Source organism: Mercurialis annua, linkage group LG5, assembly GCF_937616625.2.
Source record: "Mercurialis annua linkage group LG5, ddMerAnnu1.2, whole genome shotgun sequence".
Lineage (NCBI taxonomy): Eukaryota > Viridiplantae > Streptophyta > Magnoliopsida > Malpighiales > Euphorbiaceae > Mercurialis > Mercurialis annua.
The window spans coordinates 681,762-708,647 of NC_065574.1; the positions used below are offsets into that span (position 1 = coordinate 681,762).

The following is a 26,886-nucleotide window of genomic DNA, read 5'->3' on the forward strand; positions in this document are numbered from 1 at the left end:
TGAGAGTTTGCGGACGATGGGTGATGGATGAAGTGTGATTGAACATTGATTGAAAACTGCACTTAATTAGCGAAACAGTTAATAATTTATTTTTGTTTTCGTAAGTAAGATCTGCTAATCAGACAACATGTTGTCTGTTCCATGTCAGGTCATCGGGTTTCGTTTTCGAATTATCCCGAATTTCTTACAAATGTAACTGTTTCATATTCGATTTAATGAAATTTAATGAATTCAAAAAAAAAAACTGACCGTTTCTCTTTTCGGCGGAAAATTTCATCTAATTAAACAATATTTTATCTAAATCAACTTTTTAATTATTCTTTTTTTTTTAATAATCACATTTCATTTATTTTTATAGTATTAAAAATATGTTTTATAAAGTAAATAATCAATTCATTTTAAAAATAGAAATATTATTAATTAAATTTAAATTAGAGAGTAAAAGTTTAGTAGTTTATTAAAAAATTAACTCAACTCTTTATTTTAAATTTACAACTCTACTAAACTCTCAATTTATTAATATACTCTTTGAATTTTGAGTCTTTTATCGCTTCTATTAGATATGTTCTTATTGATATAGACATTGAAAAAATACTTAATAATAGTAAAATAAATGAGTTGATAAAGAGACTTACGAGCTCTAAATAAGTCTCTTACATACAAAATACTAATAAGTTATTTTTTTAACTGTTTAATCTTCTTTATTTTTTTTAATAATTGAAAAAGAGAGTGCTTGTGAATGGAATAGAACCAAACAACCTATCAAATTGTTACTCAGCGCTTATATCATTTGAAATTTACTCAAGTATGTTATTTGAATGTCCGAGCTCAACTTGAACTTAATATTTGAACTCGAGCTTGAGCTCTGATTTGTATAGCACATTTGAACCCTTGCTCAAGCTTAGCATAACTCGTTCGTTTTACACCACTAGTTAATGCCGAAAACCAGACAGGACCTTATTTATACAACAAACTGCATTTGTATTGAATCTGCATCTACAAAAGAATTTTTAGCACTACTGAAATTCCAACAAGTTCATAGCAAACAGGGTGTCCATTAAAATTTCTCCTTGACATTTCAAAAAACCTTGAACTCCTCCGTTTTGTTTTAAAGCCAAACAAAAAGAATAAAAAATAAAACAACAGTCATGCAGATTCCGTATTTGTGGCAATTGGTAAAGGAAAATGCTGCATAGACATGGCTTCTCCTTTTCTTCTGCAGTCCTCAAATGCATTACGACTTCAAATAATGAACCTTGCTTCTCTGCAGGCCTCATCTCCTAGCCTGTATACATCAACCGAAACTATCAGCTGAAGCTAACATCATCAACGAAGAATGAAGAAGAAAAATGATAAGGACCCTATAGGGTCTTCAGTTTGATCCTTCATCCTAGAGTTTCTGTTCTATACACGATTTACAGAGTTGGATTGTAAAAACCCGACTCGAGGGTTTTATAATCCTTAACAGGCTATGTAGCAAGGACAAGTTGAAACGGGAAATGCCATAATGAAAAATAATGAAACATATGTTTTATTTTATTTTATTTTTGAGAAAGAATCATACTATGTTTTATAAGAATATGTTATAAATATAGAGTTTCCAGGTTTCAAAAGCGTTTCTAGAAACGAAAACCAAATCCAGAACCTAAGACTTGAAAAGTTTCCGTACAACATAGTTAACAGGGGAAATGATTGCAAGAACCGTGCAACATTACATGGTTTCAAACATGCAATTCCACATCTAGAGTTGCTCATATGCCGTTCTTTATGCGATAAAATAGGAAAGAAGCTCACCTTCCAAATACAGCATCAAGAAATAACGCCCTGTTTTGCCTTGAGGACGAGCTCTTCGGTTGTGGTGCCTATTATCTCATTGGCGCGTTTTAGGCCAACACAGTAATATCGTCCAAGAGAATCCTGCATTCAAAAAAGATTTGGAGTCTGAAGGAACAAGTGACAAATAACACGTCATATTTCCTCAGAGCACATTATTATGTAACTTCATTTAATTACATGGGTACATTGGCTAGTCCTAAACCAGGATATTCATAGCCATAAGCCATTCCACAAACTCATACCATCACAACAAGATCTGAAATTTGGAAAAAAAATAAAGCAAGTCTAACCAATCCTAGATATGCCAGAAAATCGCAGCTCAATGCATTGCCAGCGCTTTCTAACTGTCAGTCCAATCAACATTCAGGCGTTTTAAACTCGTCACCATCTTCGTTCCATGTAACCACATGGTCTTATGCACACTATCCCAAGAACCCGTTATGCGCTAATCTTTTAATAACTTAAATGATATCATCACAAAAACAACAAACTAGAGACATTCATTTGGCCTAATTACTTAAAAAAACCCCACCTTGAAACAATTTTTCGTTTATACCCTGACCTAGAAAAAAGTTCATTTGTACCCTTTTTTTGATTTTTCGTTTTCAACTGTACCCCGAAATTTTATTTTTTGACAATTTAATTAATTAAAGGATGAAAATATTAAAAATAATTAAATAGAAGGATTATATCATCTTTTTTCTATTTGAAAAAATACAAATAAGTTAAAAAATGAAGGATTATTATAAGCTATTTCTAGATAAAAAAAGTTCATTAGTGCTTTAGGGTAGAGTTGAAAACGAAAAATCAAAGGTACAAATGAACTTTTTCTTAGGTCATGGTATAAACGAAAAAATATTACAAGGTGGGGTTTTTTTAAGTAATTAAGCCCATTCATTTTGAGGATATAAAATTTCATATTCTAACGCGCTGCCTTACCCGAGCAACAATGCCCAGCTTCTCTAACTTATGAACGGCATCATCCACGTCAAAGTTACACCTCTCTCCAAACTCATCTTGAATTAGTTCCTCACACCGCAAATCCAAATCCTATTTCATATTGAAACAGAGTTATATAAGCTACAAAATCTTAAATTACATTCCCCAATAATCAGGAGCGCCACCAAGGGAAATACAAGGGGCAAGAAGTATTCAGTACCTGCATGGTAGCCTTGCCCTGTTCCATTAATATAAAAAATGAGATAATAATCTCTTTGACCTGCAACAACAAGTTTATCAGACCATCTAGCACAGCATAACTATATACAAACACTCCTCAATCCCAAATCTACTCAATCCTTTTAAATTCAAGTAAGATCACTCTAAAATGACTTCTAAATCTAATTACTAGAAAAATGTTTTATCAAACTACTGGCATGTAAAATTTAAAAAGTAAGAACAGTCACAGGTAAACATCATATAGTTACTGTTGCCAGGAAAAGCTAGCACATCTGGAAGCACTATGAAAAAAAAAACATCAAGCTTGAAACTCACTTCCTGTTGAATCACGTCATCGCAGAGGTGAAGAAGAGTGCCCTTTCCACTATCTAACTGTTTGTCATACATGGACTGCGTAATTAAGTTCTGATATGCAGCTAAGTTTGCCTGAAACCTGTAGATAATTGAATAAGTAGCCGCATTTACTAGTATGTCTTTAAAAAAGTGTGGCGGAGAAGAGGAGGAGGGGGAATGATATAAACAAAAAATAAGGGGATGTAGTGGCCTAATTATGGGAAGCAGGTCAAGCAACAACAACAGCTGAAAGAAAAATAACTAATTGCAAACTTTAAGACTATATTAGAACATTTCATCTTCTGAATACTTGCAGACAAACATAATCAGTCTAATTAATTTTACTTCAGTTACCTCTAGTGTCAGTATAACAAACCAGTGAAGCTGCAACTTGTGCTCATTTACGGAAAAAAAAAAATCTAAGTTGATGCATAAAGGATTCTCATTCATGGAATATCTGACAACAGAATACCTAATGCATGTTGAATAGCTATTCTAACTTATATTTCAAACATTTAGTAGACAAATAATTATATGCATAGACATAGAAGTAAGAAGAGAAAGAAAAAACTTACGTGAAATATGTCTTGGCAAAGTAACCAATCACTGCAGACAGAACAGCGAAGATGACCCACAGATCAGCATTAGGCATTTCAAGTGAGCTTACAAGAGCAACCTGCAAAAGAAGGCATCAAGGCACATTAAGTGCATTTAAAAAAACATGGAGGAAAGCATAAGAAAAGTGAACCAAACTTCAAGCTAACTCACCAGCCCAACTACAGTCGAAACCAGGAATTTGACCCAGTCCATAGGAGTTAAACCAGGATTTTTCTTTTCCGGCTGTCAATGGATGAACGATTTCAGACCGCATCATAGGTTGGAAAAAAGATATTGAAAGATAGAGACAAAGAAAAAGGAAGCCCAAATCTCACAAGAACTATTTCCATATCAGCCATTGGGATATTCTTGAAATGCTTTACGAACACTCCTCGTTCTTTCTTCAATTTGGTACTTGCTCGCCTGAAACATTCTTCTACTTAGTACAGTAGATAAATTATATTTATCTGATCTTTTTCAAATCATTTTGAGTTCAAAATAATTCAGGGAACAGCTTCAGTAATAGGAAACCCCATTAAAACTAAATAAATAGATAAAAGAAAGATCCAATAGCTAATGAGAGCATCACCAAAACAATTCCATCTAATGTACAATAAACCCCACTAAAAGATCCATACCAGATGTGAAAAGGACCATGACTGCCTTCAAATCCTTACACATTTCATACATGCATCTTGTAAGTCGGAAATTATTAAAGTTTAACTTGTGATGATGATAACTATAAAATATGTATATACAACCATGCAATAAACTATTGTAATAACATTCACGGTGACATAATTGATAATTCACAAAGCAATAACTCAAAATTATGTGATATTAAGCAGTACCTGTAGAGAACTATAATCCGATCAAATGTAGGTTCTTGGATAGTGGTACTGCTTAACAAATTCCCGACACTGGAAGAAGCAGAAATATATATGACATTTAGAATAACTTGCAAGAAATCCAATTAATATTTTATTGTCATATGACCATTACCACACATGAGAACAGGATTCTTACATATTTGTTGCGGCAATGGTCATAATGGATGGTTCAAGATTCACATGTAAAAACGGTGATAAAATTCATTTTGCTGGAAAATTTTGTCAATTACATGCATAAAATCAGAGGCAAGCAAAGCATGCTGCAAATGGATTATGATGGCAACGCCTACAGCTCAATTACATTGTACACAGGCATGATCCAGAGCTCTAATATAACCAACATTAAAGCAAAAAGATGCACGTTTGATATAAAACCTTAGTTCCAAATTTTCCAAACGAATTCGTTCAACACATAGATCATCTTGCTCTGCTTCAGAATTAATTTCATCATTCTTCTTTGGATCTTTTTTATGCCGCGGACTCGACCTTCTGCGCAAAAGTCTCTCCACCCTGAAAGCATCAAATCCTGAAAACATTAAAAAAGACATGCATAAAACAAATTGAATTCAAGTAATGATAAGGGGAAGCGATACACTAAAGGCTCATCAGCATTAGAAAAACAAAAGTTTTTTTGTGGAACTTCACAGTTCACACTATAAATCAGAAATGCCAAAGACTTGTGTGATATGAGCAAGTTATTTGACAATAGTGCAGAAAATCAAAGTTATCAAATAACAAAAATATGAGGTATTAAGTTTCACTGGAGATGCATAGCAAGTAAATACTTTCAAAATGCTTTTGACAGTCTTGTCAAATTATGTCTGATATATATGATATTGCCCAGCAAGCATTATACATCATTCAGATTATGCGACAAAATTGCTTACCGAGTCAGTCTTAAAATATATGCCCAAAAACGTGCTATCAGCATGTCCACTTTCTCCATGATAAAGTAATCAGTTGTCCGATCAATTCCGATCCCACGACGAAAGATAACATACTAAGAATGAGAGCATCATAGATATAAGTTTTCTAGTGAAAGAGAAACCTGATATAACATGGAAGCTGAAGGGTGGAGAAGGAGGCAAAAGGCAAACCAAAAAAGCATAAGATCCGTCACCACTAATTGTGCATCCCATTAAAAAAGTGGTGCGTCCCATTTAAGAAGTCTCTGGATGTCTCATTTTAAATGTCATCTTTTTATCTATAGTCACATTTTACATTAAAATTATTATTTTTACCCTTTTATTTTATTTTTTAATAAATGAGTAGTACTTTAAACACAATTTACAGGACATACTAATAGGATAAATAAGAAAAAAAGAATATAAATTAATGTTTTCATAAAATGTGTGTAAAAAAGAAAAGGACTTTTTAAATGGGACGCAGGGAGTAGTACATTAACATTCTAGCAGTCTTTGGAGCTTGATTTACTGCAATACCTTGTCAACAAAGTCAGGAAGATCTTCATGAGGATGCTCTGCGAAGTACTTCTTCAAAAGCTCCTTGTCAAGCTATAAATAGAGAGAAACAAATAATAGGATAGTAAAACTTAAAGACCACAAAAAGTAGAACACCAGGATAGATGACGATAAATAATTAAAAACGCAATCAATCTAATCACATGTTATTACAAACCTTGGATTCATCAACTTTGATGGGAAGATTCAAAAGATATTGCGCTGAGAGTGCAACCTCAATCTCCTCTTCAGAAGCTATCTTAAAGTTACTCTTTTCCATTACCTTATGACAAAAAATATCTACAAATTAGGATACCAGCTGTTTACTAATAATGCAGAAACATCAATTTATATATTTTTAGCTAAATAAAACCTGATTTTATCTAAAATTTCATCTTAGATACACCTTATGGAACTAGTGCACTTTCTATGCTAACCTCCTTGAAATCGCTAATGCTTCAATATTAAGAAAGCCATCGCAACCCGTTAAATTTTCTCATTATCAGTTCAGTGACATCTGTTGTTTTCTTTTTTATCCAAACCCACCAACTGCATAACTAAACAACATGATCAAAGAGACATAATACCTGAAACAGGTAAGTAAGAAAATTCTGCTCAAGCACATCAATTTCTTCAGGAGACAGGTTCTGCTGCTGCAATTTCTGAGCCCCGGTTACGGGGTCAAAGAGCGAATAAAGTTGCTGCAGACACAATAAGTACTCTCAACAGTTAGAAACATTTGCAGTGTCCGAATCACTAACAGTAACCAACAAGGAAACACACAATACCAGGGTAAGAAATACCATTAAATCTTCAAACTGAAGAAGGTACCAAGCTCTCACTGTATACTCAATTCTTTTGCATAGCTTCAGAAACTCGGCCCTGTCTGAGCTCTGTTCTGTAACATATGAAAACAAACAAAATCAGGCGAAAAACAAAATGAATTAGATGACCTAATTCTTTACAGAAGCCAATGAAATTTACCAATAAGGTTGGCCAAGGTCATAATGAGCCTAGGTTTTAGAATAGGAATTACAGATTCTCTTTCCAATCTAATTACTTCCTTCTTCTTCTTCTTCATTGTATTATCGCCACTACTGTTCTCCATTTAATCTTCAATTTTTCAGAATTTCTGTCTGAAAAAGTGAGGTTTTGTTGAAGTTTTGGGATCAAATTGGAAATAAAGAAAATGCCAAAAGAAGAGGGTTGGAGTTGATAAAAACAAGCCTTTTTCTTGCAAATTTCAAATAGTGAATTATTCAATTAATGCGAATTAATTGTGCAGCGGTTACTCATTTCATCAACTCTAACTTACATTTACCCGCAAAAATTCCTTTCTCACTCTTCATTTCACTTTAATTAGATTTCTGTCGGCTGGCTTAGCTTAGCCACACACAAATGAAGTACTTCTTTTCGGTTTTTTCTCCCTATGGTTTACTATAAGTTCGAGCAAAGGATCAACCCGACTCTTAAATTTATATTTCAGATTAAATAAATTATTTTTAACAGATATTTTTAATTTATATATTTTAAACGCATGATTTATTTAATTTTAAATTTAAATAGTATCTAATTGATTAAAGTGATTTTTTTGATTCTGAAACGCAAAATTTGAAAATCTAATTGCTAAAAAAAGTAAAAATCACTTATTTAATTCTGATAAAAAAAAAATTGAGGACCGGTTTAGCCCTTTGTCCCCATAAGTTTTAACGGATTAGTGATTTTTTGTTCATTAATTTTGGGATTCTTAATCCCCACTTTAACCATTATTCCTTTCTTTCTTCACACTCCACAAGTTTTATATTTTGGTAATTTGATTATTATAAAAAGGTCAAACTTAAAACTGTCAAAATTATGTAAACGCATGCTCAAATAAATTCATTATATAAATTTAAAAATAATGATATTACAAGCGTGATTCATGAACACCATTCAATGCAAAAACACCCACTTCCTTTAGGGATGTAAAAGAACCGAAATAAACTGAATTACAAACTCGAACCAATATATTCAATTTATAGAAATAAAATTGGGTTTTCAATTCAATTCTAGATATAAAATAAAATAGTTGATTTTTCATAGTTCAAAATCAAAACCAAAAAACCAACCAAACTGGCCGAATCAATTCAATTAGGTTTAAAAAAATTACATCTATAAAATCGGGCACTCTAAGAACTGACATGACGTGGTTTTGCTGATGGAAGAGCAGTATAGTTACATAAATGAAGATAAAGCCGAAATGAGACTATGCAACTCAATTCGCTTGGAACCGAATGCACACCCCTGCCTTTATTTATTGTAACAAAAGATCTATGAAGTCTAAATTATGAGAATAACAAAGAAACATGTCACCTAATTCTATATGAACAATTCACCACTTAAATTCATGTACTTTATCATGCCTCTTGACAATGTCCCATAGTTTAGCTGTGCATACTAGTAATATGGGAAATAGATACGTTTAGCATATACCAAAACAATGCAATAATTTGAAGAGATAAATAGCCTCCGAATAATTTATAAACTCCATAATTATTAAAAGATAAATCATAAGTTAATTAAGGGAAAATTGCAAAACAAAAAATGTCGATCGGAGCAAAAATGTAATATATAACCCACCTACCAATAGAGATATCAGAATCCTTTTTGATCCTTCCTTTATCTTTTCCCTTGCCTTGCACAGCACTCATCTAACATCTGCATATTTACATGAATTTCAGTTGGCTCTTGTATAACCCTATGTACAAATCCTATCTCAATAACTTATTTTCTTCTGTTTCTGATGAGCTGCAAATCTCCTGTAATCTCAAAAACATCTATTTACTCTGACGGATACTTCTGATATTATATTTCATGTCATAGATCTTCAAAACCGAGATCGTTGACTTGAACCTCACTGATAAGAAAGAAAAACAACTACTCTTACTGATTCCATGACCTTAAATATGGTTTCCCCACTGGATCATGTAAACCTGGATTCTGAGGCAAACTCATCCATCCCAATTCATCAGAAATCAATGAACTCGGTGCTTCACGTCGGGTCCCATAGTCAAGTGGAAGGGATGCTTGTGGTAAAGAAGTATCGATACTAGAAGGAACACCACTTGCCATTTCATAGTTCCTCGGCAGCATAAAATGCTCAGTAGGCCCCATTGGGTTGGAATGGTTACTCAAATTCAATTGGTTGTAGTGGGACAGAGCACTAAATAAGCCCTGATCTGTATTACTTCCGATGCCCTGACCTGAGATGCTTGTACCATTGGCACTGTTCCAGGCACCACGAAGTTGATGCTCACCAGAATACCAATTCTGAGTTAACAGTGGATCATTATTCAAGTGAGATGGGAGTCGTGCTGACATGCGAACAGGATTAACAGGCCAGTTCTGTAGATTGACGGACGGCACAAGTCCTTGTCTTTGAACTGAGTATGCGCCTCCTTGAGAGTAAAGGTTTCCTGACATTGATGGTTCAATGTAATTTTCAGTGTGTCTCTTCAGCCCGTGCTCCAGTTGAAGTGGGGTCCGAATCTGCCTCTGAAGCTGACCACTAAAATGACCATCCCCCATCAACATATGCTGTGGTAATTGGAAATCTAAACCCATTTGTTTGTGTTCACGGTGATATGGTAGCATCTCCTGGCCCTTAAACAAGGACTGCAGCAACCCATTTCGATCCTGGTTCGGGTAAGAACTGAAGGAACCACCGTCAGATTGTCTGTGCAGCAAATTGTTTCTGGTATCTTCTTCAACCACATTAGACTCCAAGTCAATTAATTGGGGCCGTTGAGCTTCATCAATTGGTTGTGGGAGAGACAGCTCACCATTTGCTGCATATGCATGGTTCATAGATGAGTTATAAAATGTTTGTGGCATGTTATCTTCTGGCCATATATCTCTTCCAGAAGAGATGGGAATGCCTGTACTAGTGGAAGCATCTACAGTGTTTGCATTACCCAAGTATTGAGATGCATCCGAAGAAGTATTATCTGATTTTAATGCCAAGTGATTATTTTCCGGACCCATATCTATAGGGCTAAGATCATTATCGCCACTAGTGGACGAAATCTGTCGTTGAGAGTGATATTGTGGTGACCCAGGACCAGAATTTTCATTATTTTTGACATAGGAGACATGGTTTCTTACTCCGTCATGCTGATCCTCACTTAAAACTGTATGATCGCTGTCTTTCTCCTCATCCTGGATAAACCAACCATAAACCAACAATTTAAACATTCAAGAAAATGGACAGACATCATATAGCATACAAGTAAAATGAGAAGGGGACATTCAACAAATATACCTCCACATTGGATTCATATTTTGGTAAATCTTGATCCTTCAGATCCTCAAAATCAGTCTCCTCATTTAATTTCTCCTCTGTCTGAAAGGATTAAAACTCAACAAGTTAGAATAAGTAAAACAAATACAGCTACAGTGTTAGACAACTTCTCTACGACCCAACACAATCATATGAGATGCCATTATAAGCACACAACCCAATTCCCAAGGAACAAGGAAAATACTCCAAAGCTACTAGGAGGCAGAGAATCAAACCTGGAGAAACAGTTCGTGTTGCTTTGGTACTTGATCATTCTCATACTTAAGAACAGCATCCTGGGAAATTTCATTCACATCCTGGGAAATTTCATCCTTATCCTGAATGGATTACACCAAAAATAAATCAGCATACAAATGACAAAGAGACATCTAGATAACACAGATTATAAGTCATCAAGCACAATATATCAGCTGCAGACATAAGCACACATGACAAGAAAAAAACTATTTGTGGAATATAGAGGTTGAGACAGCGTCATAACCTCTGCTTCTGATTCATGTTCTCTTGCTCCTTGCTCATTTTGATACTGAACAATGCTATCATCGTTCACTTTATGGCCGTCCTAAATGGATCCAGAAACCAACAATTACACATGTAAATAAGGAAGACTCTCAGTATCCCAAGTATTACTGTCATCCTATTTAAAACATATCAAATAAAGACAGACATTAATCCACATGCAGAACAAATGACAAAAACATGAAGGGAAAAGTATCAGAACCTCCAAAGAAGATTCTAATCTGTCATTTATGTCTTGCTCCAGGGATTTCATAATTTCATGTCTCTGAAACTGTATGTGTCGCCAGATCTCATATGCTGCAGGAAGATCTTTTCTTGCCAGTTGAATCCTACAAAAACAAAATCTTCTTTTAGAAGCAAAAATAAACATTTTTAATGGTGAAAAGAAAATGTTTGAGAAAGCATATAGACTAACCAATGCTCCTGCAACTTTGTTTGTTCCTCTTTCACAAATACTTCATATGGTTGCACTTGTAGTGTATCAAGGCTTCCTAGCACACGGTTAAGAGACTTAGATTGGATGCTCTTGCCAGACTGCTTCATACTCTTAACAAGTTGATGCTGCTTCTTGCTTATCTAAAATACATCAAAATCACATCATCAATCAAAGCCAATAAAATCAAGAAGCGGACTATTTTCCAAACATATGATGCTTAGCAACTTGGCAAAACCATATGTATTTGCATAAATCAGTTGATTCAGTTACTACTTGCTACAAGGTAGACACTGATTTTGGCAACCATCGAAGCATGCATATAAAAAGCAAGTGCAGTTTCAATACAAAAATTTAAAAAAAATGAAAAAGATTAGCTGATAGCAAACTACAGCAAAAGTCAACATATTTGGCTGCAGGATTAGTCCATGTAGATTAAGTTACACCATGAATCAATGTGCAAAGCAAGATAACTGGAAAAGCAACATGGTTATTCAATTTAAAACATGGTAATCCAGCCTTTGTTGTGGTTGCAAGCTTATTTTACTGTCAATAATCAATTGAAGGGAGGGTGATCTTTTAAGTCTATAACCATGCTATGTTCCCAACTGTCTTACTCATTTATGTAATAGCTTTTGTGGCTAATATTAAATGCTAAAAATAGTCCAAAGAAATAAATTTTAGCTTACTGTCAACTGAATAACTTAAATTTCAGAGTAACTATAAGTCCCACAATTATCTCAATTGTCAGAACTAGATTATGGTAGGGAAGTGTTATATTGTGATCCCACTATCTCACGACCCCCCAAACCCACCACTCCCAAGCCACCATCTCTCGTCATTTACTAAGAAAGCATATGCATGCTAGTGTTTATTACTGGAAAAAAATAAAACAATCCACCTATTTCATAAAGCATATATTTCCATGTATTACTTGGGAACTATAAAACTGTACCCAACCTTCAAGTATGACATATATTTGACACCGTCAGTGTGCTGAATATTGCGCTTTCGTAGCTTTTCTTCTCTTCTGGGTCTTGCATCATCCGAAGCAACCAATGGCTTCACAGTTTTTTCCTTCATGAAGCCTTTATCATGAGTCCTGACATTGAAAAATTCTGTAAAATTCTTTCACAATTGCATGAATACAGAACATGCGCGTAAGATGAAGAGATGAGAAACATTTTTCTACAACCTAAAGAATAATTCTGCCACCACTATAGCCATATGTAGCGGTATATCATAAATAAAAGGGAATAAATACCTAAAATGCTTATTTAAAGTTTCGCTCTTTAGGGGTTGGGAAAGCAAATGTATGAGATGAAATTGGAGTATTGCAAAAGAACACAAAATTAAGATTAATTACCTCCGATGAAGTTCACCACTCTTTTTTACTGAAGAGTTTTGATTGTCACTGCTACATACATTCTCCTCAGCAAACAAGGAGCATGATTCAGATGTATCCACAGCACTTTCCTCAAGGTTATAAAATCTAGTGTCATTTTCACATGAGGATATTCGCTTGTCCACATCTCTCCTTGACCTATTAAGAAATCACGCATGTCCAAATCAGAAAAAGGATTAATATATCAGAAAAAAAACCAAAGAATTAAACATCAACAAGTCATAAACATATATGAGAAAGATAATGCGCATACTTCACAAAATTTAGCATTTTACATATCTAATTTTAAGGATTTTGACACACTAATTATTCGATGTTAACTTGAAAACTGTTTCAAACTGAGCGAATTAATTGAGCCTGTACAAGAAAAACTAATACGAATATATAATAAAATGTTCACTATTAGAACAAAAAACGTTCAGCATAATTTCTCAAGACATCTGAAAGAAATTAGAACAATTTAGTAAAAACATCAATTAAACAAAACAATGAGAGCTCTACATAAAGTGGTTCCTCTTCTTGCTACGCACTTTAGATACTAACCCAACAGAAAGCATATCACCGTAGCTAAAGTCCATAGACACTAAAGAGTCAGCACCTAATCATAACTGAGGAGTCAAATGATTCCCTATTTTCCATATATGAAAATGCACTAAATAATTATGAGCTAGCTTCACCAAATCCAGTTGACATAGTGATTAAGATTTTTTCAACTTGCAAGACACTCCAAACTAGTCAAACATTTGTTTTTCAAACGAACATGATCATATCACAATCCTCTTTCCTATGCTTAAAAAAGTTTGTCAACACATTCTTATAATGCTAATCCATAATGAAATTCAGTAAGGGAAACACAGAACCATTAAAAAAGGTGACCAAGCTATATGAAATTCAGTAAGGAGTCAAACACCAATGCTAATAATTTATAACGCAGAAAAAATACTCAAACCTCCATATCTTCTGCGCAACTTCACTTTCAAAATCCTTGCTGGTTTCGCAAGTCTCCTTCAGCATCTGCAAGTACTTTATCATGCTGCCACAAGATGAAAACATCATACAGGTCATACGAAATGCTTAAGAAAAGATTTGAATACACAGACACTCAGACACGTTAGCGTACTCAGCATGGTAATTCTGTATCTCAGAGTAGAATAGTTTCTTATCCGCCTTTATACACTGTTCTTGATGAATAATGGCATCAGGGTGAAGATTGCCCGAGCAAAGCGAACCACCCCTGCAAGCATGAGTTCGAAAAAATAGTCGAGTTAAAATTACAGCCTTGCACAATATGTCAAAATCATGGTTCTTTTATAGGCTAGACATTGGCTTTGATGTTCAAATATGCCACTATTTAGAAATCTTCCTCTACCACTAGCAATGATGGGCAGTGCATGAGGTAGCTCATATACCACAAAGGAGAAGAAAAGCACTTAATGAACAAAGCTCTAGGATTTTAGCTGGTAAAAGTGAAAAGCTTCTCATATTCACTAGGAACTCAGAGGAAGGTAGCAATCGAGTCAACTACCTGTACCCCTTGTTAAAGCTCATGTTTCTCTTTTCTACGACTTCGAACGAGTAATAACAGAATAGACAAGAAAATCAGCTTGATCAAGAAGGACGAACGGAAACTAACAAGTTATTTCCCATTTGCCTTCACACACATGTAGCTTATCTCATAAGGTGGCAAACAAAAGACTTGAATAGAAGCGGAAAACAAAATTGTGCCTGAATTAGAAATTATACAAGCTATACAACAGATGACATAGAAAAATATTCCAGCACATACCTTTATCCCAAACAAATGAGCATATAAAAATATTTGGAATTATGTACCACTTCTGTATAGGTTTACAGGCATTATGATATTCATTCTAAAGCAATATTGACATCATATTTTAATATCTACCATTTCAAATGAGGATTTCCAAAGTGAAAGTTGTCCCCAGCAAGCAATGCGTGCACTACTTCTTCTGCATCGGATCCTCTAGGAAGAAACTGCATAAGATATTTTCTCTCATTTTCTGACAAATGAGTATTCCAAACCTGCATCAAGCCCAACAATAAAACACATAAGCTAAGTCTAGAGACAGAAATTACACAAGGACAGACTGACACTTAATAAACTACAAAATAACAATTACCTCAAATGATAGAACCTCTGTCAAATTCTCCAGTTCAAAAAGTTCTTGAGGAATTGCAAGAACATCTGCTAAAATACCATGCCTCTGAGAAAAAGGATCTATAAATTCCCTCAAATCTTTCTGCCTGAAGCCAACCTGCTCCCTTTTGGCAATGACTTGTCTGTTGTCGCCATCCCACTCGAGAGAAATGTGAGACTTTGTGTTTAACTCATTTTTTGGGGATCCTAGTTTCTTTTTTTTAGTTTTGTATTGCTCCCAAGAACTGCAACCTGCAATGCTGACACCATTAAGCCGTTTTCTTCGATGATCAGCCGCCATTGGCATGAGATATTATCTGAAGACTATGGCGACATACTAATGGCAGTTGAAGAACGCCTTTCCTCCAGAAGATAACTGAAACCAACATTTTAAAGTGAGCTACGGTTTGCATGAAACTTTATATACTAGGTAAAGCCCTAATAGTGACACCTTAAAACTTTTCACCTGCATATCAAGCCGGCATATATATATAACAATATTATCTAGAAGTATTTACCTTTTAACATGTGTATTTGTCTAAAGTAAATACAGAAAGTAACCGTCACGAAATACAATCATAATCTGATCAAAGTATTACAATTAACACCATATGTTATATGTATTCAGACTTCAGAGTCATCTTTGCATACACAATAGATAAAAGTGCGCCAAACAAATTCTGTATAATGCCAATTATGATTAAAAAAAGACATACACTTCTAAAAAAACTCACTGAATGCAAGAACACATTTACACACTACTTCAGTTTCCTACACTAAAACGCAAAACAGTTTGTTTAATAATGCAATAAAATCTTAAGCCAGTAGAAAGTATTAATTAACTTTTTTAGATAAAAGCTTAAGCCGGTAGAGAGTATTAACTACATTTTTAAAATAAAATAAAAATCAACCACCATGAGATATGAGCAAATTCCAAAAAAAAAAAAATCAACCACTATTTTCTGATTTTCCACTAGAAAAAATGATAAAAAAAATTACTTTTCAATAAGACAACTGCTATCTACATAATCAAATAAAGTAATAAAATTCAAAGTTGAAATTTCCTTAATTAAACTCAACATAAAGCAACATTTATAATTGAGAAATTAAAGTTTTCCCAAAACGAAAATTAAATTCCAAGCAAAATTGTTAGATTAAAAAAAAACAGTCGTATTCCTCACCTCCCAACAAAGTAAAATTTATGCTTCTCAACTACACCAATGAAAAAAATATAGCCGCTTAATCCAACAATGCAACACAGAACATTCGTAAAACAAACCTAAATTTTAAATTGAGATAACTCACGAAGCATCGAATAAAATTCGCCCAAAAGCACAATTCCAGCGGCAAAAAAAATTAACATAGCAGGATTACATCTCTCCAATTCAAATAAGCAAAACCCTAAGTAATTGAGAGAGCAAATAGAAAGAATCGTACCGTTGAACCGAGTTAACTAAAGAACAAAGCCGCCGATAAGAATTAATTAGTTAACAGAACATCAACCAAGGGGAAAATAGAAGCAAAAAAAGTTAATCAAGGTACAACTTTTTTAGGGTTATGGAATTGGATTGGGGAATAGCTAAGGATTGGTTAAAATAAAAATAGAAAAAATAAAGAAAGCAGAGACGCAGGCTTGGGTTTGGCTGTTGCCCATGGATGGCGGCACCTCTATCACCAAAGATTATTGTAATTCCATTTTTTAACAAAACTAGTTTTTATCGCCACGTGCTACGCACGTTAACGATATCTATATGACCCGTTATTTAATATTATAATTGTATATTTTTTAATAATATATTATTATTATTTAAATTTTATTAAACTTGTATTTTAATTTGTTTTGTTTAATTATTTTATAAAATTTTAATTTCTTTTATTGAAAATGTTAAAAAGTTAGAGTTAAGCAATAGATTTAATTTTTGATATTGTTGTTATTAAAAGATGATAATATGATTGAAATAAATTTATATTATTTTTCATTGTATATAACTAATAAATATAATAAATATCAAAGTGTTAACACAAATATTATAATATAATTATTTAATGTTAATGAAACTCGCCATATTCTTTTATATATATATATAGTGATATTTACGTGCTATTCCTATTAAAATTAGGAATTTATCACATAATGATAGTTGTTGCACAATTTCTTTTAGGATTAGGAATTTAATATATAATGGTAGTTACTGCGATAATTATTTTAATATGTTTTCTTTATGGATTAGGAATGCCATCTTTCTATTTGTTAAACACAAATATTTTTATATGTCAAAATATGTAAAGGGTATTTTTGTCCGTGAATGGAAGTGTTCGCCCCGCGAATACACTTTTATATTTGTTATAGATATATTATTTTATTTTATTTTTTATACAAGAAAAGAATAATAATATGATAATATTTAGTATATACGTAGCTATGGAGTAAGCAACTAATTAAAATACTATATATTGGTTGACTGGGTGATTTGATTTTGATTATTTAATGAAAATTTTACTATTAATAAAAAAACTAATTTCGCATTACGTGTTATGCATGTGGCTCGTAATATAACACGTCAATGAACATATTAGTAAATTTATAATAATTATATCAATCTTTTATTTATAATTAATATTAAATTAGTTAAGAATTTTTGTAAAAGTAAATATCATATATTCGGTTATTAAAATTTTTTTATACTGAATTTATTTTTCTTTTGCTTTTATAATAACCATAAGTAAATAATTAACTTAATTATATTAATAATATCTTTAAAAATAATAAAATAGAAATTTAAATAATAATATATTGACCAAATATAGTATTTTAATTTTGTAGTTCAATCAAACTAAAAGATAGGTATTCCTACTAATTTGGAGACAATTTAATTATTTTTTACATACTAAAAACTAAATTGAAAATAATTTAGCTACCTATTCTAATTAGGACTTTAATTACAATAGTGATTAATTAAATAACTAATTAGTTAATGACTATAAAACCTTTATTTAGTAGTAAACTGAAAAGGATTATTCAGTAAATTTGTCTGTCCCCCCCCCTCCCATCCGTACTTTTATATATAGTATAGATAGATAGATATAAGTATGAATAGTAAATGTAATAATATTTTTAAATTTAAAATTTAAATTATTTTATAAGATTTTATGTTTTTAATTTGGTATTTCAGAAATATATAAAAAATAATAGGTAATTATTTATATTATTTAACTGTAGATAGACTATTTTCAAGCTAAACTTTATTATGATTTCTTAGGTTAATCTGAAAACCGTGTCTTTTAATAAAAAAAATATAATTTTTAAAAAAAATGAATAAATTATGTAAAATTCCTAAAAAAGGAGTACATATTATGAATACTTAATAATAAAAAAAATCAATTTAGCTTTAGGAAGACTGAGCACCCAACAACCAATAAAATATCCAAAAATAAATTTTCACTAACTATCTTTAAATTTTCCTCTTTCTTTCCAATCGTTTATAAAAATTTAATTTGTATTCTAACCATTTTAGAAGTTTTTATTTATAAGTCATTATACGTTTTTTTCTAACTTCATCAAATCTGGTGACCTAGCCTCCCATTTGAATGGCTAACTTGACGAATTTTTTCTTTCAGCAATGCATCACCAGATTGCTGTTTTCCACATCAATCTTATGTCAAACAATATATGTAAACCACGCAGACGACACTTGACGATTAGGATATAAATTAAATTTTAGAGACAAAATTTACGATCTTATGTTGCCTTTCACAATTGTAGGTCTTTAACGACCAAATTTTTTAAAAGAAGCAATTTGCAATCATAAAAAACAGCATCATTATAGTAGATCCGCTAACGAAAACGTATCAAAATTCCCTCAAATTCTTCAAAATATATCATTTCATACTCCAAATGACGAAAATAGTTTACTACTCATTAAATATATTTTTATACTTTATCTAAATCTATTAACTAAAAATATAATTTTTGAATCAATAAAATTCATATAAAAACGATATTCAACAAATAAACACATGTGTAACATTAATGTTTTAATCATCAATAAAAATCCTATAAAAACAATACTAGTAATTAATAAGATAACGTTTACTTGTGATAATAGACTTTTGGATCCCAAAGTAAACGTTATTTTATTGACTTGGAAAGTTTTCCACTTCTAGAGCACATATGTTGCCAAATTTTTATTTTTTAATTAAATATTTATATTTTTATCAATTATAAATAATTTTTTTTTATAGTTATACTCAATTAAAAAAATTCTTCTACAATTAGATTAACATTTTAAGTTACCATCTTAAAATTCAAACATTTTCATTCTCTATCAATTACAATCAAATTTTAAAATGTAATATAACTTCTAAAAGAGTTATTATAAAATTTTAGGTGTGAATGATAAAAGACGCAAATGTTTAAATTTTAAAATAAAATTTAAAATATTAATTTTAATTACAAAGAAAGCCTCTTAAATTTGAGATAATTTTAAAATTTAAAAGATTTTATTGTATTTGATAAAAAAATACAACGGTTTGAATTTTTAAATAAATATGGTCTAATTAAATTGTTAAAAGATGAAATCTAGAACGAGGAGATGAAAAAAAATATTATTTAGAATATAGGCAAAAGGTACAAAAAAAACCTCATTGTTTTCACAAAAGTACAAATCAGCCCTTTTACTTTTGTGGGATATAATTAAATCCTCTTCATTTTCAAATAGAACAAATAACTCATTTCATCCAACATCATTAGAAACACTCGTTAATGGCTGACATGTCTCTCATAATCATATAGGAAAAAAGTTTAAAAATAATTTTAATATTTAAAATATTTACCAAAAATTTGAGGGTAAGTGTCCCAAAAGTAAATTAAAAGGGTTTATTTGTTCTTTTAAAATAATAATGGTTTAATTGTTCAATTTTAAAAACACGGGAGCTTAATTGTGGCCAGATAAAATAAAAGGGTTGATCTGTACTTTTGAGAAAAATTCGAAAACTTTTTTGTATCTTCTGCCTAAAATATATATATATATATATATATATATATATATATATATATATATATATATATATATATATATATATATATATATATATATATATATATATAGGTTCAATTATTGAAAAGTATCTACATGTTTGATTTTTTTTTATTTATGGTCAATTTTTTTAAAATATTCTATTTTAGTTCATTTTTCAATTAGCTATTCGTTTAAATTAGAGTGAAAATTATTTAAATATACACTTCATATTTTTTCATTTTGAAAATTTTGATGATAAACATGCAAATTGAAATAATATGAAGCAATTTGAAAAATATATTTTAATATTTTTTTTATTCTAATTTGAACGCATACTATAATTAAAATTAAAATCAGAAAATAGGCTGATGATTTTTTTAGGGGTTTACTATTCGCCGCCCCAAATTACTGGCCACCGCCCCAAAAATTATCATTTTACCCTTATTGTAAAAAAAAAAAAATTCTGAACCAAAAAAAAAAAATTTGTTCTCTCAAATGATAGTAGTCCACATTTACTAATTCGATTAAAATGACGGATAACGCTCGTAATTCGTCCGGAAACGAATATCCACCATCCGAAACTAGCGTATCCGGATTTGCCGAGGTATTTTATCTATTTTACGTTCGTTTTAATTTTTTTTAATTTTTTTTAAATTTTTTTAAATGGTCCATCGCCGACAGATGGCGATGGACCATATGGGCCATCGCCCAAAGATGGCGATGGCCCATGCGGCCATGGGCCATCGTTGGGCGATGGCCCATGCGGCCATGGGTCCCTCAGGGACGATTCCGTCCCTGAGGGACAATATTTTTCTTTTTTTTTTAATTTAAATAAATAAAAAAAAAATTTAATTAATGAAATAAATAATTAAATGTCTTTAAATTAATTAATTTTTATTAGTTAGAGATCAATTAAATTCTATTAGTTATAATATAAGTTTAGTGTTTTAATTAAATTTTATGTGGACTACTATTTATTTGTTAGTGTTTTTAATTAGAGTTTCGATTAAATTTAACTTTTTTTGTTAGCGAATTTTTGTATTCACTAGTGTAATTTTAATTTATTTTTCTGAAAATTGTTACAATTATTTTCGTTTTGCAGGTTCATTTAGAAGATTATGGCAGTGACGGTATCGATTACAGTGAACGGTTTTTTTATGAAAACGGGTTTGAAAGTGATACCGAAGCAATAAATTGGGCAAAGGGAATTGCTATACAGATTGGGTTTGAGCTGGTTATTTCGTCTCACAAGAAAGGGGGGTTGGTAAAACTTTTGAGATGTTGTCGGGGTGAGAGATATAGAGGGTCGCACACAGATTTAGATTCTTTTGCACGAAAGAATACGAAGACGAAGGCCTGAAACATGGAAAATACTCGTATATCCAAGCCTGGAGAAGTGTCAGACACCCAGACAAACCGTGACAGTCGCCTCTGGAGGCGATTCCTAACTGACGAAATAAATAGGCCAGTGTAGCAGAACCCCAAGAATAATCCTTCGCGTCTGCGACTCCATCCCTAACCTCCCAAAGACAGGCTGGTTTAACCCGGTGGCCAGTCTTATCGACGAAAAGAGTGCAACCTAGCGTCAGCCACATCCACGCTATTGCCTCAACCTCAGCACTCAAACCCCGTCCACAATTCCTAAAAATGGACTCAATCAGAACCCCTCCATTTTCATAATGCTTCGTCGAATTAGCTAACAAGTCATTCATAGAGATCCCTAAAATCTCTACACAGGAGGCAAGCAACAACTGTTTCCCGGGCTTATCTGAAAACATATTGCAGTCATGTATTATTTTAAGGAATACAAAAAAAATTATTAAAATGAATATGTAATTTAAACAAAAATATAGTAAAATTTACCTGAAACCACTTTCCCGTCCACAGGAATACGGAGAATAATCCACACGTCATGCAGTGTAATGGTCATCTCCCCGAATGGCAGGTGAAAAGAGTTAGTATCAGGCTGCCATCGCTCCACAAATGCAGAAAGGAGCGGAATATCCAAGTGACTGAACATAATATCAGGGAGATGCCCCAAACCACTCTCGGCTATCAGGTGTTTGACCTCGTCTGAGGCGTCATGATGCCATGCTGACAGCCTCTTACAAACTGCATGTCTACTCTGACACTTCAGAGTGCCTCGCTCCTCCTTCCCTGTCCATATTCCATAAGCGACATGTCCAAGGAAACTGGGAATAATACTCCCGTCCTCAGGTCCACCTGGCACTGGATCACTAACAGTCCAAGCAGGTATTTCAGTCCTGGCTCTTCTACTCGTCACTGAAATTACAATTACAACAATTAACATAAATTTAATATCTTTTAACTATTATTATTAAATTAATGAAATAATTAAATTTTATTTACCTGATGACGTTTCAGCAATAAACCGTCCATCTTTCCCCTTTTTCCGTCGAATGTTCACGATTGGTCCTAAACTCTCGTCCTCAGAAGTCTCAAAATCAGCATCGTCTATCCGACGGTCTTCCATGTCATCATCCTCCATCCGATCATCCTGTATCTGATCATCGACTGGCGTCTCACTAGCTCCCTCAATAGCAGGAGTCCCCTTCTTGTGTCGTCGGACTGAGGCACTCACACCACGCTTTCGAACATTTCGTTGTCCCGACTCCTCAAAATCAGATTCAGCTATAATAGGCTTACTCTTTCCCCTGCCACCATTACCGGGTCCTTCTTTCTGCAATTATCAATTTTACAATCAATAATATTAATTAAATTATACTATTAAACTTAAGCAAATAAAAATATATTAATAAAATTCTAAATTGTAAATATCTAAATTTATTTAGTCCGTAAAATTAAAGATTATTTCTTAAAATCTAAAATAATATCACTATCAAAATTAAATTTAATCTATATAATAAAATTTAATTAAATAAAAAATTATATTATACAACCTAAAATTATACTACTAAAATTTAATTTAACTACACCTATAACTAATAAAATTTAATTTAATTTAATTACACCTATAACTAATAAAATTTAATTGTATTTTTCAATTAATTTTTAGGTTATTTTATTATTTATTAAATCCATTAATTTTAATTTTTTAAATTAAAAAATATATATAAAAAAAATTTAAATCGGTTTACGGCCCTCGGACGGCGGCGGCGGCCAGGCCGTCGCCGGCGGGTCCTGGCCATCGCCGGCGGGTCCTGGACATCGCCGGCGGGTCCTGGCCATCGCCGGCGACGGCCTGCACCATCGCCTGGCGACGGCGATGGTCTGCTGGACCATCGCCGGGCGATGGCGATGGTCTGCTGGACCATCGCCGGGCGATGGCGATGGTCCAGCAGACCATCGCCGTCGCCAGGCGATGGTCCAGCAGACCATCGCCGTCGCCAGGCGATGGTCCTGCAGACCATCGCCATCAGGCGATGCCGATGCGCCATCGCCTGGCGATGGCGATGGTCTGCTGGACCATCGCCTGGCGACGGCGATGGTCTGCTGGACCATCGCCATCGCCCGGCGATGGTCCAGCAGACCATCGCCATCGGCCGGCGATGGTCCAACCGGTCATCGCCAACGCCGGACGATGACCGGTTTCCGTAAAAAAAAAAATTAAAAAAATTAAAAACTGAAATTAAATTACTTACCGGAGGTCCCCGTCTTTTATCTTTCGCCAATTCCGACATAAATCGGCTTCGATTATTGCTTGAGATTTTGTAATGGATTTTGGTTTGAGAGAAAGTTGAGAGGATGAGTTTTTTGTTTTTTGAGTTGAAAAAGGATTAGGGGTAGTTTGGTCAAAATTGGGGCGGTGGGTGGTTATTTGGGGCGGTAAATAGTAGTCCACTTTTTTTAAAGTTGAGCAAAAAAATAAAGAAAAAAAAATTCGGACCATTAAAGTTGGCTGATAATTGATCATCCACGCAGAAAAAATCTGGACCATAAATAATTTTCATCAGATAAAATCCAAACCCCATAATTTCCATTTCTGGAGTTACAGAAACACTGAAAATGGCAGCTCTAGCTAAACTATTATTATCCCCAATTCCACCTCAAATTTCTCTTCCTTCAAAATTATCCTGCAACCACCACCACCATCTCTGGCCTGAACCAAGACAGGCTCGAACCCCAACAACCAGACCCAAGAGACAAGTGGTTCGAGTGTCCCTTCAAGAACATGACTCCATGTTTTTATTGGCAGAGAGCATGGGTTACTCTTTGGCTAGTTATTACACTTCTCTCGGTCTTTTTGTCATCTCTGTTCCTGGTATTTGGTCACTCATCAAGCGTTCTGTTAAATCAAAGGTATATTTTTCTTGTGTTTTCTTTTTTGAGCACGGATACTTCATTCAATCAACGTGTCCGTTTCAGACACGTGTCAGAAACTTAGGAAACTTTAAAATAACACAGTTTCGCTGCATGGTGTCAAGTATTCTGTTTTCCGTGTCCGTGCTACCTAAATTATGGGGTTTCATTTTGGTTTCTGGATTGTAGATTGTGCAGAAGACGTTTATTGGTGAAGGAGAAGGGAAGAAGGCGCCTAATCAGGTTGCTGGAGAAATATTATCTTTTTTCACCAGAAATAATTTTGTGGTCACTGATAGAGGAGAGACTGTTACGTAAGTAAACCACTCCCACTCTGTTAATTTTATTAAGTTTATGCTAATGTTGTTAGCTAATACAGCGAATTAACAAAGAAACAGTAGCTCGAGGCGTGAGAATTTTTCACTGGCCTAAAAGTATATTTCGCCGTTAAGCTTATACCCCAGGATACATCGAGTTCTTCAACTTATATGAAGTTGGAACAGAAGTAGCAGTGAACAAAATATTTGATACGATTTTCGTATCCCACTAATCCAGCCATGATCTGATTTGTATTTTAAATTTGTAATTAACAAGTAAAAAATGAATGTAGACATAAAAGAGGTTAAGTTAAATAAAACCGAAAATGTTAGTGGAGGTTCCTTAATCAAAACGTGGTTAATTAAATGAAAACGTTTTAATTAAACTCAGATAATAAAACTTAGTCAAAGTTTGTTCCGGATTTGTAGGCTTCAACCAAAATAATTTTACATATGCTAAAATAGGCCCTTCTCATATAAGGCTTTTATTATTATTAAATAAATAATAAAACCGGGTTGCAAAAAGTTTAGTCAAGCCTCGGACAAGCCCACTTGACTTTCATCCCGAACCCCAACCCACAAGCCTACTCCGAAGAGGGGGGGGGGGGGGGGGGGGCGCGCGAGCCCATTGCTTCCCCTTCAACACAATTATTAGCCTATAATGCCTTAACCATTATAAACACAAAAGAAAGGCTCTACACTTCCCATGTGGGATTTGTGTAGTTTTGAAATAACACAAAAAGCCAAAATAAGAATAAGACAAGTTAAAACAATTTTTACAACAAATGTTGCACGGAAACAGAAATAGCTGGAAAAAATGGGATCGAGAATATGTTATAAATTTAAAGTTTTGGAGTTTTGAAGTGTTTTTGAACATAGAGATGCCAGTAAAAGATTGAAGGACTCGGAAAAATCTGAAGAAAAATGGCGAAACGAGTTAGGATATGTTATTAATTTTAAAGTTTCAGAAGCGTTTTCGAAAATAAAGATGTTGCGGTGAATTTAAACTTTTGGAGTTTTAGTATGTTTCTGAAAACAGAAACACCACTGAAATATATAGGACTCGACAATGGAAAAAAAGTCTTAACGCCAAGTCGGAATTTAAAGTTTCGGAGTTGTGTAATGTTTATGAAAACATAAATGCCACCAAAAAACATAAGACTGCAAATTTCCGTGCAACTTAGATAGTGTATCTCGGAATTAAAAACTTGTCTCTTTCTATTGTGGATTGATTCTTACTCGGTTTAATTCCCTGTAGATTTGAAGGAATTATGATACCGAACCGTGGCCAAGCAGCATTGCTTACATTCTGCACATGTATAAGCTTAGCTAGTGTTGCACTTGTACTTACTATAACCCTACCAGATTTTGGCAATAACTGGTTCTGGATCACCATTTTAAGTCCACTGGCGTAAGTAAAAAAACTCGATCTTCTTGTGGCATTTGATTTCTATCTCTCAAAGTGTATTTTCAGGCTTCATAGTTCTCATGGTTTTAGAATGGAAAATGCAGAGGAGCATATTACTGGAAGAGGGCGTCGAGAAAAGAGCAGATCAAAGTTAAAGTGATGGTTGCAGATGATGGGAAGTTGTCGGAGATTATAGTTCAAGGAGATGATCAGCAAGTAGAACAAATGAGGAAGGAGCTTCAGCTTAGTGAAAAGGGCATGGTCTATGTTAAAGGCATTTTTGAGAGATGACAAACTCTAAACTCGGTCTCATGGAGTTCAAATCTCCACCAACAGTTCTTACAAAACAATGTCAAGTGTCATACAAACACGGGAGAATTATAGTTCTATGCGCCGAATTGAGTTCACACAAAAAAATCGGTTCTTAGACTCGTAAATTTTGACAAGTAGATGTAACATGTTTATTCATCATGATATGTAAATTCAAAATGCAAGCAATCATAATACTTTCAAACAAAAGGTCATCGCTACATTTGTAAGTTTGGATTTAATTCACACTTGACTATTTTAATTAAGGCCTAATGTCTTAAAAAACCCCGACCTTTTAGCCCCTTTTCAATCATACCCTGACGTTGAAAATTTGTCAATTTTACCCTATTTTGCATTTTTGTGTTTCAATTGTACCCTGAAAAATTAAATTAACGTCTTTTGCG

At 33.3% G+C, this 26,886-nt stretch overlaps 4 protein-coding genes across 5 annotated transcripts; 1 reads left to right on the forward strand and 3 right to left on the reverse strand.

Annotated features, from left to right (window-relative positions):
* Positions 1-997: 997 nt before the first annotated feature.
* LOC126682436 (uncharacterized) lies at positions 998-7,644 on the reverse strand. 2 transcript variants are annotated; one of them, XM_056105809.1, is made up of 16 exons: positions 7,280-7,644; positions 7,084-7,193; positions 6,883-6,996; positions 6,474-6,578; positions 6,278-6,349; positions 5,723-5,835; positions 5,211-5,345; positions 4,797-4,865; positions 4,281-4,368; positions 4,117-4,188; positions 3,924-4,024; positions 3,331-3,448; positions 2,996-3,055; positions 2,776-2,886; positions 1,795-1,917; positions 998-1,285 (listed from the first exon to the last, which is right to left on the reverse strand). In XM_056105809.1, exons 1-15 carry the CDS (start codon positions 7,401-7,403, stop codon positions 1,810-1,812), a joined length of 1,500 nt encoding a protein of 499 aa, XP_055961784.1. In that variant the 5' UTR covers positions 7,404-7,644; the 3' UTR covers positions 998-1,285; positions 1,795-1,809. The 2 variants fall into 2 exon arrangements, with proteins under 2 accessions (XP_055961784.1, XP_050234086.1); XM_050378129.2 differs by having other exon boundaries at positions 7,099-7,193; positions 7,280-7,642.
* Positions 7,645-8,797: 1,153 nt separating this feature from the next.
* Positions 8,798-16,830, reverse strand: LOC126680853 (uncharacterized). Its single transcript, XM_050376092.2, has 13 exons — positions 16,587-16,830; positions 15,133-15,525; positions 14,898-15,034; positions 14,112-14,225; positions 13,941-14,024; positions 12,953-13,129; positions 12,547-12,688; positions 11,569-11,729; positions 11,356-11,482; positions 11,116-11,196; positions 10,850-10,951; positions 10,596-10,676; positions 8,798-10,492 (listed from the first exon to the last, which is right to left on the reverse strand). Exons 2-13 carry the CDS (start codon positions 15,454-15,456, stop codon positions 9,218-9,220), a joined length of 2,805 nt encoding a protein of 934 aa, XP_050232049.1. The 5' UTR covers positions 15,457-15,525; positions 16,587-16,830; the 3' UTR covers positions 8,798-9,217.
* Positions 16,831-21,402: 4,572 nt separating this feature from the next.
* LOC126680636 (protein MAIN-LIKE 1-like) lies at positions 21,403-23,890 on the reverse strand. The gene is made up of 4 exons (XM_050375785.2): positions 23,791-23,890; positions 22,538-22,868; positions 22,031-22,450; positions 21,403-21,935 (listed from the first exon to the last, which is right to left on the reverse strand). Exons 1-4 carry the CDS (start codon positions 23,827-23,829, stop codon positions 21,403-21,405), a joined length of 1,323 nt encoding a protein of 440 aa, XP_050231742.1. The 5' UTR covers positions 23,830-23,890.
* Positions 23,891-24,106: 216 nt separating this feature from the next.
* LOC126682951 (protein COFACTOR ASSEMBLY OF COMPLEX C SUBUNIT B CCB1, chloroplastic) lies at positions 24,107-26,748 on the forward strand. The gene is made up of 4 exons (XM_050378742.2): positions 24,107-24,448; positions 24,638-24,762; positions 26,024-26,176; positions 26,278-26,748. Exons 1-4 carry the CDS (start codon positions 24,155-24,157, stop codon positions 26,462-26,464), a joined length of 759 nt encoding a protein of 252 aa, XP_050234699.1. The 5' UTR covers positions 24,107-24,154; the 3' UTR covers positions 26,465-26,748.
* The last annotated feature ends 138 nt before the right edge of the window (positions 26,749-26,886 follow it).

Coding starts and splice junctions, on each gene's coding strand:
- LOC126680636 (XM_050375785.2), bottom strand. CDS start 23,829: ATGTCGGAATTGGCGAAAGATAAAAGACGGGGACCTCCG. Junction 22,869..23,790: donor ATAAAAGACGGGGACCTCCG/GTAAGTAATTTA, acceptor TGATAATTGCAG/AAAGAAGGACCCGGTAATGG. Junction 22,451..22,537: donor TATTGCTGAAACGTCATCAG/GTAAATAAAATT, acceptor TTGTAATTTCAG/TGACGAGTAGAAGAGCCAGG.
- LOC126682436 (XM_056105809.1), bottom strand. CDS start 7,403: ATGGAGAACAGTAGTGGCGATAATACAATGAAGAAGAAGAAGAAGGAA. Junction 4,369..4,796: donor CGGATTATAGTTCTCTACAG/GTACTGCTTAAT, acceptor AGAATGTTTCAG/GCGAGCAAGTACCAAATTGA. Junction 4,025..4,116: donor TTTCGACTGTAGTTGGGCTG/GTGAGTTAGCTT, acceptor CTTCTTTTGCAG/GTTGCTCTTGTAAGCTCACT.
- LOC126680853 (XM_050376092.2), bottom strand. CDS start 15,456: ATGCCAATGGCGGCTGATCATCGAAGAAAACGGCTTAATGGTGTCAGC. Junction 14,025..14,111: donor ATACAGAATTACCATGCTGA/GTACGCTAACGT, acceptor ATCTTGTGGCAG/CATGATAAAGTACTTGCAGA. Junction 10,677..10,849: donor AACACGAACTGTTTCTCCAG/GTTTGATTCTCT, acceptor TAATCCTTTCAG/ACAGAGGAGAAATTAAATGA.
- LOC126682951 (XM_050378742.2), top strand. CDS start 24,155: ATGGCAGCTCTAGCTAAACTATTATTATCCCCAATTCCACCTCAAATT. Junction 24,449..24,637: donor AGCGTTCTGTTAAATCAAAG/GTATATTTTTCT, acceptor TCTGGATTGTAG/ATTGTGCAGAAGACGTTTAT. Junction 26,177..26,277: donor ACCATTTTAAGTCCACTGGC/GTAAGTAAAAAA, acceptor TGGAAAATGCAG/AGGAGCATATTACTGGAAGA.